This window comes from Bos mutus, chromosome 21, assembly GCF_027580195.1.
Source record: "Bos mutus isolate GX-2022 chromosome 21, NWIPB_WYAK_1.1, whole genome shotgun sequence".
NCBI classification, from domain to species: domain Eukaryota; kingdom Metazoa; phylum Chordata; class Mammalia; order Artiodactyla; family Bovidae; genus Bos; species Bos mutus.
The window spans coordinates 16,461,059-16,478,884 of record NC_091637.1 but is presented as its reverse complement, the minus strand read 5'-3'; the positions used below and the strand labels follow the sequence as shown (position 1 = coordinate 16,478,884).

At 43.1% G+C, this 17,826-nt stretch overlaps 1 protein-coding gene across 3 annotated transcripts in view; it reads right to left on the bottom strand.

The window, feature by feature from the left end:
• AGBL1 (AGBL carboxypeptidase 1) overlaps positions 1 to 17,826 on the bottom strand; it is a 926,786-nt gene that overhangs the window by 699,627 nt on the left and 209,333 nt on the right. For all 3 annotated transcript variants that reach the window (XM_070358226.1, XM_070358228.1, XM_070358227.1), the window contains exon 17: positions 11,080 to 11,233. In XM_070358226.1, the coding sequence (XP_070214327.1) occupies positions 11,080 to 11,233 (154 nt within the window). The remainder of the gene's footprint in view (positions 1 to 11,079; positions 11,234 to 17,826) is intronic.

Here is a 17,826-nt window from a genome sequence, read left to right as displayed (position 1 = left end):
TGTTCTTGCCTGGAGAATCCCAGGGACCGGGGAGCCTGGTGGGCTGCTGTCTATGGGGTCGCACAGAGTCGGACACGACTGAAGTGCCTTAGCAGCAGCAGCAGCATCTTCCCTGGGAATCTCATCAACCAGGTAGAAGACTAACAGTTGATATTTTTCTTAAATACTGCGTCCCGTGCTCTAAGTCCTTTCACAAGCTTCAGATTGCCCCGTGAAGAAGGTACTGCTGTCACCCGCAATTTATAAGTGGAGAAACCTCAGCATGAAGTGTCGAAACATATTTTCCAAGCTCGTGAAGCTAGCAAATGGCAGAGTCGAGACCAGGACCCCAGTGAGTCTGAATCTGGGTCTAAATGCTTATGAGCTTCTAGGTGCTGGGTGTCATGTCACCATGTTCGCACTCCAGACTTCCCCTGCATTGTGTGTGCTCAGCTGGGTCTGACTCTTTGCGGCCCAGGGACTGCAGCCCTCCAGGGTCCTCTGTCCATGGAATTTTCCAGGCAAGAATACTGGAGTACGTTGCCATTTCCTCCTCCATCCCCTACATTCCTGCCACAAGATCTTCCTCCAAAACAGATTTGATCTTGTCATTTCTCTGCTTTTAACAGCATCCTATTACTTCATCATTGCCTTCAGGAGAAACTAATATGAAAAATAAGGTATATTTTTTAACTCAGCCCAATTTATCTTTCCCACCTTATTTTCTGATCCCATACTCAATCCACCATCCTGTAGTTCTGGCACCCTGAGATGTTCACAGCGATTATTTCTAGGCCTCCGTGTCTCTACAAAAGCTATTTTCCTGCTTGGGAAGACACACCTCCACGTCACTGCATGCCATAGTCTGAGTTCAAGACACAGATCCAATGGCATTGATACTGAATCTCAGTTTTATCATTATAGAACAAAGGAACTATAAGGACAAAATGATATATTATGTAAAAACTCTGTAAGAGTAAACTACATGATTGGGTATAATAAGCAAAACTATTCAACTGTAAGATTTTGTAGTTTTTCCCACTGCCTCCAACCAGCCTTGGAAGGAGAAAGAATTCTTCATCTTCCTTTTCTTAGAGTGACTGGGCCAAAATGGGAAGTAGAAAGGAGATACTTAACTGATCTAAATGTCATAGTTTAAAAGGTTTGTGTTGAAAAACGGTGGGATTATTGTGAACCTCTATTTGTCTGTGTAGATTGGTAACAGTAAGAAAGATGAAAAAAGATGAATTTACGATGGTTTGCATGCATTTTATATATTCCCCTTTTCATGTCTTCTCAAGAAAGATTTAAACAGTTCTTTAAATAGTTTTGGGATTGTCCACTGAGATTTCTTTAAAAGCAACGGTGTGTCAATAAAGGATCGTCACACACATGGGATTTTCAAAGCTGTCCCTCCTAGGTACCAGCCCTCCTTTGATTCCAAGAAGAAAAAGGCTCTCTCTTCAGTGCTTCCACTGAACTTTGTTCTTGTATAACTTCTGTATCATAATGACTTGTTTGCATAAGTCACACACATACACACAAACACAATGCTTATCAAGAGTGTCTCAAAGACTAGAATCACGTGCTATTCATCTCTATCTTCCTAATGTCTACCATGGTTCCTAGCCCTGGTTGCCTGAAAAGATGTATACTGTAGGACAAGAAAAGGTTAGAATTCAGTAGTTCTAACTTGTTTTTATTAAAAACTTCCATACAGAGAAGTTTTTCATACTCTTGTAGCTCATTTTTTAGTCCTAATAACTTGTCAACAGCAATGCATTACAAAAAAAAAAAAAAAAGGAGAGAGAGAAAAGCACTTAATTTAATCAGGAGATGAGAGGTCCGAAGTTTCAAACCCCATCTGCCATCAACCAGGTGGGAGACGAACACAGGTCAGTTCGTGCATCTGACCTCCAATCCCTCACTAGCAATGGAGGAATCTGGACTCCACGGTCTACAGATGCTGAAGTTCTAAAATTCAGTGATCCCTTAGCAGTACTCAGCCCCACGTGCCTCCAGGAGGGGTGGGGGACAAAACCGAAACAGAAATTTCCAAGAGGGAGAGGTTTCCACTTCAGGTTTCTGTTTTCCTTGGACCGTTACTGTCACTTCACACTCTCCTCATTGGAAAGTTCTGTTCTTCATACCTGATCAGGTGTCTCAGGAAGAGACAAAGGCCAGAGAGGGTGGAAAATGATTTGCAAAGAAGCCAAAAGGGGAATTCTGTAACTGTGTATTTTTCCACTCCATTCTAATTTAAAACCACTTACAAGTGACAACTCCCAACCCGAGGCAGGTGCTGTGTGGTAGCTCATTACACCCTGGGGACCCCGTGTAAATCTTTTTTTTCCTGAGAACAGCTATTGTCTTCCAAGAAAAAGCTTTTAGCATAATAGCAGGCTGAATAGAACATTGCTCTTGTACGAATATTTTTAAGGGAAAGAACAAGAGAAAGGTATTCTTTAACAGCAGCAAACACAGTCTCTTGTTCTGTACCTCAGGCCCCCTGGAAAGAACAGTGTGTGAGCCATCAGAGGCTATGGCAGACCTGTGAGATTACCTCACCTCCAGACACAGAAGGGTAGACTCTGCTCTTTCAGGTTATAATAAATGCCAGATAGAGGTGTCTCCAAGGGCAGAAATAGCAGATCTGCCCCCTTCCATTCACCTCTGTTTCTCATCTTCTCACCAGTCCGTGAGTCAGGCAGTCACTGTTCGCTTGGAGAAGGACAGGTTCTAACAAGAGAATGTCATTCTGCCTTGGAAAATTCTCACAGACTTGTTCCCCCCTAAGGTTCTTCTTAAGGATAGTCAAGCCAATGCAGCTCGGGGGCGTGGATGGAGAGATGTCCAAAGGGGAAAAGAATCAGCAAGAAAGTTCCTGAGAAAAACATGAAGCTTCCATCATAGAGATGTGACCCCAAACTAAAAAGGAACTCAACTTTCCCTGGACTGAAATGGTCATTGAAAACGTGAGGGACTTCCCTGGCGGTCCAGTGGTTAAGACTCCGAGTTATCACTGCAGAGGGGGCGCAGGTTCAGTCTCTGATGAGGGAACCAAGATCCCACACACCTCACAGGCAAAAAAGCAAAACATAAATCAGAAGCAATGTCGTAACAGATTCAGTAAAGATTTTTTTAAATGGTCCACATCATAAAAATCTTTAAAAAAGAAAAAAAATAATGTGAGGGGATGGGGGAAATGTGGAGAAAATAGAAAAGCTGACAGAATGACGATGGTCTTCAATAAGCAGTGTGTTTGGATTGTGTGCATTTCTGGGAAATTTCTCAGTGAGGGCAGACCCTAAAGAGGGGGATATTCTGGAACTGTGGGGTAGAGACCTGGGGTCTCCTCTCTGAGAAACCTCTTAACATGGGGCTTCAGGCTGGCTGTATACCCTTAGTGAGGCTTAACTTGGCCATCTGCAAAAGGGAGATAATGACAGCCCTTCCGCAAGAGTAGGAAGCCAGGTAGAGGAGTGGCTGAGCCCTCAAAAAGGCAGACCAACTGCCCTTCCTGGTTTTTCATCCACTTTCAATGGGGTTTGAGGAAACAATACTCCCCTCTCCCGAGACTTTTTTTTTTAACCTTCTGAATTGTTCTCTAGTTTTCTTAAATGCAGTATCTTCTCTCAGTTCCAATCCAAAAGCACACATATGCACACACACAAACACACACCACTCCTGAAGAGAACAGTCAAGTCCCCTACATATGAACTCAAGTTGCAAACTTTGAAAAGATGCGAGCGTGGGTTCACATGTCAATCACATAAGTTAGTCCAGGTGTCTGGCGTACATTGTCACCCGCCGTGCCTCCTCTCCAAGTGCTGTGTTTCTGTGAACTTTACAATGCCGTCCTGTACAGAGATCAGTACCGCAGTGCTGTGCCAAGTCCCTGCAGTCGTGTCTGACTCTTTGCGACCCTGTGGACCTTCGCGTGCCAGGCTCCTCTGCCCATGCGATTCTCCAGGCAAGAATCCTGGAGGTGGTTGTCATGCTCTCCTCCAGGGGATCTGGCAACCCAAGTCTAGAACCCGTGTCTCTTACGTCTCCTCATTGGCAGGCAGGTTCTTTACCACTGGTGCCGCCTGGGAGGCTCCTGGAGAAGAGTAGTACAGTATCTTTATTTCAAGCCAGGATGTCTGGAAGCAAAAAAGTAATGCTTATGTAGCTGGTACCCCTGTACTTTTCAAGGTTCTGTACTGTAAGATTAAAAATGTTAATTTTTTATGTTTGTATTTTATGTATTATTTGTACAGTATTTTTAATGTATTATAGTGCAGTACTGTCTGGGCTGGTGGCTCAGACTGTAAAGAATCTGCCTGCAATGCAGGAGATCTGAGTTTGAGAAGATCCCTGGAGAAGAGAATGGCTATTCACTCCAGTATTTTTGGAATTTCCTGGTGGTTCAAATGGTAAAGAATTTGCCTGCCAATGCAGGAGATGCAGGAGATCTGGATTCAATCCTTGGGTCAGGAAGATCCTCTGAAGTAGGAAATGGCAACCCACTCCAGTATTCTTGCCTGGGGAATCCCATGGACAGAGGAGCCTGGTGGCTATAGTCGATGGGGGTCACAAAGAGTGACTGAGCGACCAACACTTTCACTTTCACGGTACTATACAGATGACTGTGTTAGTTGGGTACCTAGGCTAACTTTGTTGGACTTATGACCACGCTCTTAGAATGGAACTCATTCATATGTAGGGGACTTACCATACACAAACTAAAGAAAATATGATTTCTCAACTCTTGGAATATCTGCTAACACACAACGTGTAGAAGGATTTAACTAGGCTAAGTGTAATTATGCCAGAAAATCACTAACCAATGGAGAGTAGTCTCAGAAAGCACCCAAATCCATGTCTGGGATAGATCTTGCCTACCAAACCTACCTCCAGACCAGCTCATCCAATGCCTTCTATTTCAACCTGTCAGAGCCTTTATCCCACCCTCTTAGACTCTGTTCACTCTTCACTGGCTCTCTGCTCTACACGTCCCAAACATCCAGGGTTCATTTGACCTCTGGAATCCTACCAGTTAAGAAGACCCAGACTGCCTAATTCCTCTACGGCTTATCCACTGAGAGTCTCTGATGCTAGAATGAATCATTTATCCTTTTTGTAACAGCTCCCTTTTATTCTCCATTTCTTTTCAAGTCAGTCTCTTCCACACGGCCTCAACGAGAATTTCTCGGAGAACTTCCCTGTTCACTATCGCACTGAAAGGGTGGACAGTGACTCTGCTCTCGGGGACCTGCCAGCATTTTGGCTCTGAGGCTTAGATCTCCAGGTCTAAAATGAGCCTTCTCTCTTGGGACCATTGTGAGAAGTCACTCACCCTCAATTCTCAGGAGAGAGATAAAACATATACCAGGCAAATCTGGCTACTTGTTGTTCAGTCACTAAGTCGCGTCTGACTCCTTGTGACCCCATGGACTATAGCCCACCAGGTTCCTCTGTCCATAGGATTTCTCAGACAATAATACTGGAGTGGGTTGCCATTTCCTTCTCCAGGAGATCTTCTTGACCCAGGGAATGAACTTATGTCTCCTAAATCTGGCTACTACTGAACCCCTGGTGGCTCAGAGGTTAAAGCATCTGCCTGCAATGAGGGAGACCCCAGTTTGATCCCTGGGTCAGGAAGATCCTCTGGAGAAGGAAATGGCAGCCCACTCCAGTATTCTTGCCTGGAGAATCCCATGGAGGAAGGAACCTGGTAGGCTACAGTCCATGGGGTCGCAAAGAGTCGGACACAACTGAGCTACTTCACTTCGCTTTTCACTTTCACTGAACCAAAACTATATTTATCAGGAAAGTAAGGCTAAATGTTTCCAGGAAAATATCTTTTAAAAAAATGCTTTAGAAAAATAAATCAAAGCAAATGAATCCTTCCAGGAAAGACTCTCTGGAGCCCAGAGTCAAGAAAGAATTAAAAGTAACCAATAAATTGTTCTCAACAAGCCCCTGGTCTAGGACTTTAGGTCAGACTATCAGGGAACCAGTCTCCAGTGGGGGGAAGTGTTTTCTCCCTGGGCCCCCATGCTCTCATTTCTTGAACTTCTAAAATAAGACTGAAGTGATAATCCTGCTCAGTGGAAAGAAAGTCTTCTAGTACCCAAAACCTCCTTATGAGGGATGAGAGGCAGCCGCTGAATCTGAAACCAGTCACATCACATTTAAATACAAGTGCAGGCTGAAGCTGGTGACCCAGGCAGGGAGGAAGCAGATAAGACAATTGAAGCCTGCAGGCAGGAAGAGTCCAGAGCTACTGGCTCATTGGCTATTTTCTTGTCCTAAAACAATGTGACACACTGCAGTTCAAAGGAAGTTGTTTTATTTCTGATTTACAGGCATGGTATTGTGTTTTGGAGGGTAGGTGATGTTCATATTCTGCTCTTTACAGTAAAGACCTGTGCTCATGTATATATTGAAAGCTGCTGAACAAATTGTTTCTGCAACCCATCAGGGACTATGAATCCAGCACTGAGGCTCAGGTCATGCAATCTCAGCTCTGTGCTGGGATCTTAAGGGTCTGGAGGGTTATGAATCTTCCTTCCTTCTTTCCTTCCTGCCACAGTGCCTGAAACATCCTCCATGAAAATGTTTACATTGGGTGAGGAGAAGAAAATAAAATTTACTGTGAGCAGGAAGAGGATAATGCATTTACCTGCGGTCAATTTAGTGTGAGTAGCTTTAACAACTAAACTAGCTTCCAATAGTGTGAGGACATAGAATAGGGGAAAGAGGAAGTTCTGGATCAGAGTGGAGCCTGAATGGTGATGTTGAACACCGGTTCTGATGACTGTGTTAGCGCATTTATTGTGCATATGCACCCAGGAGTCAGAAAAAGAAAATCAGGCACCACCATTGACTGTGATATTTAACTTCCCTGAGCCCCACTTACCTCATTTGTACATTAGCCTTTTCATTTTTCAGCTATAGGAACTTAGATTAGGCCTAGGACCAGCTGCTCAACATGAGGGTCCATTGCACAGTGAAAACACAGGGACTCCCCTGCTGGTCCAGTCATTAAGAATCTGGATTCCAATGCCAGGGACGTGGGTTTGGTCCCTGGTCAGGTAACTAAAATCGCACATCTCATGGGACAACTGAGCCCACATGCCACAACCACTGAGCACGAGCACCACAACAAAATGCAACGAAGACCCTGCAAGATGCAATGAAGACCCAACACGGTCAAATAAATAAACTCAAATAAACTTAGAGAAAACTCAAAGCCCCTTTCAGAACTTTTTTCTTAGGATTTTCAAGTTGGAGACTGAAGAGCATTAAACAAAGTTTGAGGCCCTTCTAAGCATGGCATCTGTGCAAATGCCCACTTGACACACCTGTAAAGACAGCCCCCATGGGTCTTTTCTCCTCGGGACTCAGCTCAGTGGTTGTCACTTCCAAGTCAATGATGCCCAAAAGAAGATGAACATCATTCATTTCTGGGTCCTCTCAACACCTGCCCATCTTGAGATGAACAACAGCTGACATGTTAGCACATGTTTAAGAGAGAAAACTCTAAAGATACATGAGACTGATGTAGGAGATAGTTGGGCACCAGGCTGAGCCACTGCATCCAGTCTCCTGTGGACACTTTGAGACAAAATAGCAACAGGAGCATCTGGCCCTGATTGGGTGAAAGACAAAGTGACCATATTTTTTTTCATATGTCCTGCCAAGCCCCCCAGAAACCTTCACGCTGTAATCCATCTTGGTTGAGAGATGCGTGTGCCACCAGGAAGGACCCTGAGTCAGGCCAAATATGGGCCCAAGCAAGATTACTGGCTAGAGACAAACACAGAAGACTGCCCCCATATAAGCAACTAAGCCGTTCTTATTGGGGGCAGTTCACTCTGAGAATTCGCCCGTGTGCTCTTCCATGCGTGCTATGTACTTGATCACTCATCTGTGTCCAGCTGTTTGTGACCCCATGAACTATCGCCCACCAGGCTCCTCTCTCCATGGGATTTCCCAGGCAAGAATATTGGAGTGCTTGTATATTTTGGAAATTAATCCTTTGTCAGTTATTTCATTTGCTATTATTTTCTCCCATTCTGAAGGTTGTCTTTTCACCTTGCTTATAGTTTCCTTTGATGTACAAAAGCACATGAAAAGATGCTCAGCATCACTCATTATTAGAGAAATGCAAATCAAAACCACAATGAGATATCACCTCACACGGGTCAGAATGGCCATCATCAAAAAGTCTACAAACAATAAAAGCTATAGAGGGTGTGGAGGAAAGGGAACGCTCTTGCACTGTTGGTGGCAATGTAAATTGATACAGCCACTATAGGAGATGGTATGGAGATTCCTTAAGAATCTAGGAACAGAACAACCATATGACCCAGGAATCCTATTCCTAGGCATATACCCTGGGGAAACCAAAATTGAAAAGACACACGGATCCCACTGTTCACTGCAGCACTATTCACGAAAGCTAGAACATGAAAGCAGCCTAGATGTCCATCAACAGATGAATGGATAAAGAAGTTGTGGTATATGTACACAATGGAATATTACTGAGCCATACAAAGGAATGCATTTGAATCAGTTCTGATGAGGCAGATGACTTAGAACCTATTATACAAAGTGAAGTGAGTCAGAAAGAGAAAGATAAATAAACATCATATTCTAATACACACATACAGAATCTAGAAAAAATGGTACTGAAGAATTTATTTACAGGGCAGCAGTGAAGAAACGGACATAGAGAATAGACTTATGGACATGGGGAGAGGGGAGGAGAGGCTGAGATGCATGGAAAGGGTAACATGGAAACTTTCATTACCATATATAATATAGATAGCCAACAGGAATTTGCTGTACGGGTCAGGAAACTCAAACAACCTGTATCAACCTAGAGGCTCTGTATCAACCTAGAGCGGGTGGGATGGGGAGGGAGATGGGAGGGAGTTTCAAAAGGGAGGGGGAATATATGTACACCTATGGCTGATTCACATTGAGGTTTGATAGAAAAAACAAACTTCTGTAAAACAATTATCCTTCAATAAAAACAATTTTTAATAATTATTAAAAAAAAAGAATACCAGAGTGGGTTGCCATTTCCTCCACGTGTACTTTGATTTTGATAAACACTTTATCTGTTTCACAATATCGCTCTCTATTGAATTATTTCTTTAAAGAAGACGGGGACCAAGGTCCTGCTTCCAGCCATCCCCACCCCCCAACAATAGTATACATGTATTATTACCAACCTTAGATCCCAAGCAGAAATGAGTCTCCATTGATTCATATAAACATGTGATAAGAAATATTTTCTCATTTTTTTTAACTGAACTATTTGGAAGTGTCAAATTGCTTAGGGGCTTTCACTGTGTGTCAGTGGCACGAGTGGTAAAGAACCTGCCTGCCAATGCAGGAGATATAAGAGACACGGGTTTGACCCCTGGGTCAGGAAGATCCCCTGGAGGAGGAAACAGCAACCCACTCCAGTATTCTTGCCTGGAGAATTCCACAGACAGAAGAGCCTGGTGGGCTCTAGGCCATAGGGTCTCAAGGAGTTGGGCATAATTGCAGCAACTGAGCAAGCAAGCACTGTGTTTCAAGTCCTTTCCTTAAAGGGAGAATGATCTCTGTGGTTATAATATCAACAAAAGTACCATTGTCAGTGTAAATAAAGATGCAAGCGCAGAGGCAACTCTATGTTATAATTACACATTGGGTACCTCTCAGCTCCTATCTAGAAACTGAGCCTGCAAAATGCAGACATACAAAGATCCACTTTCTTAAATAAATAATTGCTCTCTGAAGGTTGCCTGGAAGGATTACTGTCTCTAACTTCCATGAACTGCTCATCTGCAAGGGAAGAAAGTGGTAACTGTTAGAGAAACTGCTCTTAAATGCATGAACCACATCAGAGAACTTTTGGAAAATCCCTTATTATTCATTAAAGCATGTTATGGCCTTATTAATTCAGATGGGATAATCGGTTGTTGATTAGCCAGACAGTTAAGCATTCATTGTCAGATGCTGATGGGGTGTGAGAAATTACATTTCCTATCCACCAAAGATTCACCTGAATGCAGTTAGCACCTCATCAGGTAAGGCTGCCTCTTTAGGGGATAAATTAGCTGGATTTTTATTCCCCAGCCTTTTCTTTCATTTCCCAAACTTTTCCATATTGCAAAGCATGCCTCATTCTGTTTGGTTTTCCTTGCTTTTGTCTGAGGTTGAAAACTATGCCAGGAGGAGCCAACTTTAAAAGCTGGTGGGTTACAAAGAAAATCACATCTGTGCTCAGGATTCTAACATGAAATGGGTGTTGCGTGTGTGTGTGCATGTACATCTCTGTGTGTGCCTGTGTGCTTTGGTTTGGTTTTACAACTCTTGGCTAGAGCCTACTCCATACTTTTAGTTCTTCAGATCCAAACTGTATCCAGGTCATTCAGGGACTTATTGAGCCAGCTCTCCAAGACTCAGCTTCTTTTATTTCCAAATTGTGACTGACCATGAGGGTAGTATAACAGCAATAAGCATGGTGAGAAAAGTCCCTGGATTAGAGGTCAGAAAATGTTGATTCATTTTCCTGTTCCAGTTCTGTTTTAGGAGAACTGACTGACACTTTTAAACTGCTCTCAATTTCAACAAGTCATTTCATCTCTCTGACAATATGCAATTAATTTTTTTCTCCCTATGATAACAGAGCAACACTGATATTTAAGCTCCAATACTTTGGCCACCTGATGCGAAGAGCTGACTCATTGGAAAAGACCCTGATGCTGAGAAAGATTACGGGCAGGAGGAAAGGGGATGACAGAGGATGAGATGGTTGGATGGCATCCCAGACTCAGTGGACAAGAGTTTGAGCAAACTCTGGGGGATAGTGAAGGAGGGAAACCTGGCGTGCTGCAGTCCAAGGGGTCACAAAGAGTTGGACATGACTTAGCAACTGACCAACAAAACAAAGCAAGAAGAGTTGGGGTGTATTATTTCTACAAAGGTAGACCAGTACCCAACCCTTTGTGGAATTTCTGACCTCAAAGGGACAGAGGGCTTCCAAGACTAAGAGGAGCTCCCCGACCACCGTCACCACCAAATCTTCAAAGAAGGTATGTGATTACTCACGGAACTGCTCCAGGTGGTCAGCACTGTTAGACTCCGGCATGGCTGTGATGGTCACCAACGGACAGGAATTTCCTCCTAGCGTCTGGCAGAGAACCTCCTGTCGGAAGTAGACCTGCTTGTGGTTCACACTTTTTTCCAGAATATCAAGGTGAGTCTGGGGCATAAATGAAAGGAAAGTGTATTTTAAGATTTTTGATAATAACAATAGGTGAAAGCAGCAATAATGCTTATATTCCTCTAACTCCTGGTAGTTTAGAAGTATTTTTGTTAACCTAATCTGTCCGACAGGCTCAGTGGTAAAGAATCTGCCTGCCAATGCAGGAGATGTAGGTTCAGTCTCTGGGTTGGGAAAATCCCCTGGAGAAGGCAATGGCAACCCACTTCAGTATTCTTGCCTGGGAAATCCTATGGACAGAGGAGCCTGGCAGGCTATGGTCCATGGGGGTCACAAAAGAGTTGGAGAGGACTTAGCAACTAAAACAAACAGATCTGCCTGACACAGGGCATCAAGTCATTTAGAAGCAGGACTGTTTCTGCTCGCTGGAAGAAGTTCAGTGAGGCTGAACAGGAAACATAATTCCTGCCTGTGTCTGCACAATAGAGTATCTGATTTCAAGCTGCACTGACAGCAAAAGAGGAGGAGCATACAGCACTCTTCCCGTGACAATGACATGTAAAGAACACTGTTATCACAAAGACAGAGTACACGCAAGACGCTTGGGAACGTGAGACAGAGCTTCAGTGGTGCACATGACTAGATTTAAGCAATACAAGGAGGGCTGGGAGTGTATGGAAGGAAAATAGAAAGCAACCGATCCAGGGAAAATGTTAAGTGAAGAAAACTAACTGGTAACAAATGATTTTCCCTACTGTACCCTACCTTTGGGCTTTCCTGGTGTCTCAGTGGTAAAGAATCCACCTGCCAATGCAGGAGATGTGGGTTCAATCTCTAGGCTGTGAAAATTTCCTGGAGAAAGAAATGGCAACCCACTGCAGTATTCTTGCCTGGGAAATCCCATGGACAGAAGAGCCTGGCGGGTTACAGACCATAGGGTCATGAAGAGTCAAACACAACTTCAGTTCAGTTCAGTTCAGTCCCTCAGTCGTGTCCAACTCTTTGCAACCCCATGAATTGCAGTACACCAGGCCTCCCTGTCCTTCACCAACTCCCGGAGTTCACTCAGACTCACGTCCATCGAGTCAGTGATGCCATCCAGCCATCTCATCCTCTGTCGTCCCCTTCTTCTCCTGCCCCCAATCCCTCCCAGCAGCAGAGTCTTTTCCAATGAGTCAACTCTTCGCATCAGGTGGCCAAAGTACTGGAGTTTCAGCTTCAGCATCATCCCTTCCAAAGAAATCCCAGATTAGCGACTAAACAACAACAAAGGGTGTCCATGCTCCAAACTGCAGACCCTGACAATATGTTACCTTACATGGCAAAAGGGACTTTGCAGATATATTTAAGATTTAAGTCTATTTGAGATGGGGAGGTGATCCTGCATTAACCAGTTGGGGCCAAACTATTAATATATAAATCACAAATGCTTAAAAGCAGAGAACTTTCCCCAGCCACAAAGGACCAGAACCACATGCTAAGAACTCAGGCTTCCATGCTGGCTTTGAAGATGGAGGAAAGAGGGCAAAAGCTGAGGAATGTGGTGTCTTCTAAAAGCCAGCAAAGGCAAGGAAGTGGATTCTCCTCCACTATCCTCGAGAAGGAATACAGACCCAATACGTTGATTTTTTTGATCTCTGGTTCCTCTGCCTTTTCTAAAACCAGCTTGAACATCTGGAAGTTCACAGTTCACGTATTTCTGAAACCTGGCTTGGAGAATTTTGAGTATTACTTTACTAGCATGTGAGATGAGTGCAATTGTGCGGTAGTTTGAGCATTCTTTGGCATTGCCTTTCTTTGGGATTGGAATGAAAACAGACCTTTTCCAGTCCTGTGGTCACTGCTGAGATTTCCAAATTGGCTGGCATATTGAGTGCAGTACTTTCACAGCATCATCTTTTAGGATTTGAAATAGCTCAACTGGAATTCTATCACCTCCACTAGCTTTGTTCATAGTGATGCTTCCTAAGGCCCACTTCACATTCCTGGATGTCTGGCTCTAGGTGAGTGATCACACCATCATGATTATCTTGGTCCTGAAGATCTTTTTTGTACAGTTCTTCTGTGTATTCTTGCCACCTCTTCTTAATATCCTCTGCTTCTCTTAGGTCCATACCATTTCTGTCCTTTATTGTGTCCATCTTTGCATGAAATGTTCCCTTGGTATCTCTAATTTTCTTGAAGAGATCTCTAGTCTTTCCCATTCTATTGTTTTCCTCTTTCTTTGCACTGATCACTGAGGAAGGCTTTCTTATCTCTCCTTGCTATTCTTTGAAACTCTACACTCAGATGCTTATATCTTTCCTGTTCCCCTTTGCTTTTCACATCTCTTTTTTCAAAGCTATTTGTAAGGCCTCCTCAGACAGCCATTTTGCTTTTTTGTATTTCTTTTTCTTGGATATGGTCTTGATTCCTGTCTCCTGTACAATGTCACAAACCTCTGCCCGTAGTTCATCAGGCACTCTGTCTATCAGATCTAGGCCCTTAAATCTATTTCTCACTTCCACTGTATAGTCATAAGGGATTTGATTTAGGTCATACCTAAATGGTCTAGTGGTTTTCCCTACTTTCTTCAATTTAAGTCTGAATTTGGCTATAAAGAGTTCATGATCTGAGCCACAGTCAGCTCCCGGTCTTGTTTTTGCTGACTGCATAGAGCTTCTCCATCTTTGGCTGCAAAGAATATAATCAATCTGATTTCGGTGTTGACCATCTGGTGATGTCCATGTGTTGAGTCTTCTCTTGTGTTGTTGGAAGAGGGTGTTTGTTATGACCAGTGCGTTCTCTTGGCAAAACTCTATTAGCCTTTGCCCTGCTTTATTCTGTACTCCAAGGCCAAATTTGCCTGTTACTGACACGACTGACGTGACAGTCATAGCAGCAGCAGCACAGGTGTTTCTTGACTTCCTACTTTTGCATTCCAGTCCCCTATAATGAAAAGGACATGTTTTGGGGGGTGTTAGTTCTAGAAGGTCTTATAGGTCGTCATAGAACCATTTGACTTCAGCTTCTTCAGTGTTACTAGTCAGGGCATAGACTTGGATTACTGTGATATTGAATGATTTGCCTTGGAAATGAACAGAGATCATTCTGTCATTTTTGAGATTGCATCCAAGTACTGCATATCAGATTCTTTTGTTGACTATGATAGCTACTCCATTTCTTCTAAGGGATTCCTGCCCGCAGTAGTAGATATAATGGTCATCTGAGTTAAATTCACCCATTCCAGGTAAATTTATCAAAATTCACTGGATCATTGAAAAAGCAAGAGAGTTCCAGAAAATCATCTATTTCTGCTTTATTGACTATGCCAAAGCCTTTGACTGTGTGGATCACAATAAACTGTAGAAAATTCTTCAAGAGATGGGAATACCAGACCACCTGACCTGCCTCTTGAGAAATCTGTATGCAGGTCAGGAAGCAACAGTTAGAATTGGACATGGAGCAACAGACTGGTTCCAAATAGGAAAAGGAGTACGTCTAAGGTGTATATTGTCACCCTGCTTATTTAACTTATATGCAGAGTACATCATGAGAAATGCTGGGCTGGAGGAAGCACAAGCTGGAATCAAGATTGCTGGGAGAAATATCAATAACCTCAGATATGCAGATGACACCACCCTTATGGCAGAAAGTGAAGAGGAACTAAAAAGCCTCTTGATGACGGTGAAAGATGAGAGTGAAAAAGTTGGCTTCAAGCTGAACATTCAGAAAATGAAGATCATGGCATCCGGTCCCATCACTTCATGGGAAATAGATGGGGAAACAGTGGAAACAGTGTCAGACTTTATTTTTCTGGGCTCCAAAATCACTGCAGATGGTGATTGCAGCCATGAAATTAAAAGACGCTTACTCCTTGGAAGGAAAGTTATGACCAACCTAGATAGCATATTCAAAAGCAGAGACATTACTTTGCCAACAAAGGTCCGACTAGTCAAGGCTATGGTTTTTCCAGTGGTCATGTATGGATGTAAGAGTTGGACTGTGAAGAAGGCTGAGCACTGAAGAATTGATGCTTTTGAACTGTGGTGTTGGAGAAGACTTTTGAGAATCCCTTGGACTGCAAGGAGATCCAACCAGTCCATTCTGAAGGAGATCAGCCCTGGGATTTCTTTGGAAGGAATGATGCTAAAGCTGAAACTCCAATACTTTGGCCACCTGATGTGAAGAGTTGACTCATTGGAAAAGACTCTGATGCTGGGAGGGATTGGGGGCAAGAGGAGAAGGGGACGACGGAGAATGAGATGGCTGGATGGCATCACTGACTCGATGGACATGAGTTTGGGTGAACTCCGGGAATTGGTGATGGACAGGGAGGCCTGACATGCTGCAATTCATGGCGTCGCAAAGAGTCAGACACGACTGAGCGACTGATCTATCTGATCTGATAGCCAATTAACAATATTGTGATAGTTTCTGCAAAGGTTGTGAATATCAAAGAGACTCTGCCATACACATACATGTATCCTTTCTCCCTCAAACTCCCCTCCCATCTGGATGGCACATAACACTGATCAGAGTTTCTTGGCAAGATAGTAGGTCCTTGTTCGTTAAATACAGCAGTGTGTACGTGTCCATCCCAAACACCCTAATTATCCTTCTCCCTGGCAACCATAAGTTTGTTCTCTAAGTCTATGAGTTTGTTTCTGTTTTCTATGTTCATTCGTATCATTTCTTTTTAGATTGCACACGTAAGTGATGTCATAGGATGTTTGTCCTTCTCTGACTTCTCTCAGTATGACAGCCTCTAGGTCCATCCATGTCGCTGCTAATGTCATTACTTATTCTTTCTAATGGTTGAGTAATATTCCATTGTATATATTTATCACATATTCTTTATTCCTCTGCTGATTGCCATTTAGGTTGTTTCCATGTCTTTGCTATTATAAACAATGCTGCAATGAACATTGGGATGCATGTATCTTTTCAGGTTGATTTTTGCCCAGTGATTTTTACCCATATTGAACTTCTCACCATAAGAGCTGTAAGATTTTTTTAATTGTTTAAGCTACAAAATTGGTGATAATTTGTTACGGCAGCAATACAAAACCAATACACTGGGCAGTAAGAAAAAGAATTTTCTAAACGAAGTAGAAATCCTAGCATCTGGGTAGGAATGAACTAAATTCCACTTGTACTCTATTAGATAAATCTAGGACTTACAAGGAAAAAGAAAAAGTCCCAAGGAAAGAAAAGATGACAAATGATTCTGTGGCCTTTCCTATAGCTTCAGGGATACCTGAAAATTTGACCCTGAATTGCATCCTCCTTGCAACTGGGATCCTGAATCATCTGCCTCCACACAGCCTACTGCCTAGATTAATATGAATTTACTACTCTCTGTCTGCATCAACACAAGTTTACTGCCGCAGGAAACACTTGCCTGGGAAAATAGAAATTACAAATAAATTTACTTTTCATAAATTGATAATTTTTCAGGAACATCTGAACAACTCTTCAGTAGAAAGTATCAACTGGGGACTTCTCTGGTGGTCCAGTGGTTAAGAATGTGCCTGGCAGTGCAGGGGACACCGGTCCTCTTCCTGGTCTGGGAACTAAGGTCCTACATGCTGCAGAGCGACTAAGCCTGTGGGCCATGACTAGAGAACCCATGAGCCACAACAAAAGGTGAGGCATGACACAGTGAAGATCCAGCATGCTGCCACTAAGACTCGACAGCCCCTCTCCTCAAGATGCTTGCCCTACAGCCTCCACCAGTCTTAAACCATTTTATCATGATCTTTACCCATTGTTAATCAAGCCCTACATTAAAATACCAGAACTTCACAAAACTTTAAAATCTTAAAAAATACCTCAGGTTTGCCCTTCCTCCTTTGAGACACTATCAAGACTCTTCTCACATTCTCCCTTACCAAATATGTTCATTTCCTATCACTTCAGTAACAAATTACTGCAAATTTACTGGTTGGAGATGACACAAATGTATTGTATTACAGTTCTGGAGGTCAAAAGCCCAAAATGGGTTTTACTGTGCAAAAATCAAGGTGTTGGCAGGACTGCACTGCTCATGGAAGTTCTAGAAAGTAACTTCCTTGCCTTTTTAGCTTCTGGAGGGCAGCTATATTCTTTGTCCCATGATGTTCTCCTCTTACATTCAAAGGAAGCAATCACAACATTGCTACCTTGGTTTCCACGGTCAAATCTCCTTCTCTGACTCGGACTCTTCTGTCTCAGTGGTTCATGGTTAAGGACCCTTGTGATTACATTGGACCCAGTCTAATTGTCTGACATAATCTCCCCATCTCAAGAAGTTTAACTTAATCACATCTACAAAGTCCTTTGTGCCACATAAAGCAGCATCCTTAAAGGTTTCAGGGATTAGAAAATGAACATCTTGGGCTAGGGGCATTATTCTGTCTACCACACCGAGGTAAGCAATATCTTCGGTCTGTCTTAGAAACCGGTGGTATTTCTGAGAGCCAGCATTTGACACAATACTAAGAAAAGGAATTATAAGGACCATGGCTACCTCAGGTTCAAAAGGAGAATTCACCTAAGGCCCATATATCTGACCAAACCTTTGTGCTTCATTCTTCCTGTCATTTGTCAAGTGATGGTGAATACCAGGTATTGTTGTGAAGCACCTGCAATGGGGATTGGGAGGTGGTCTC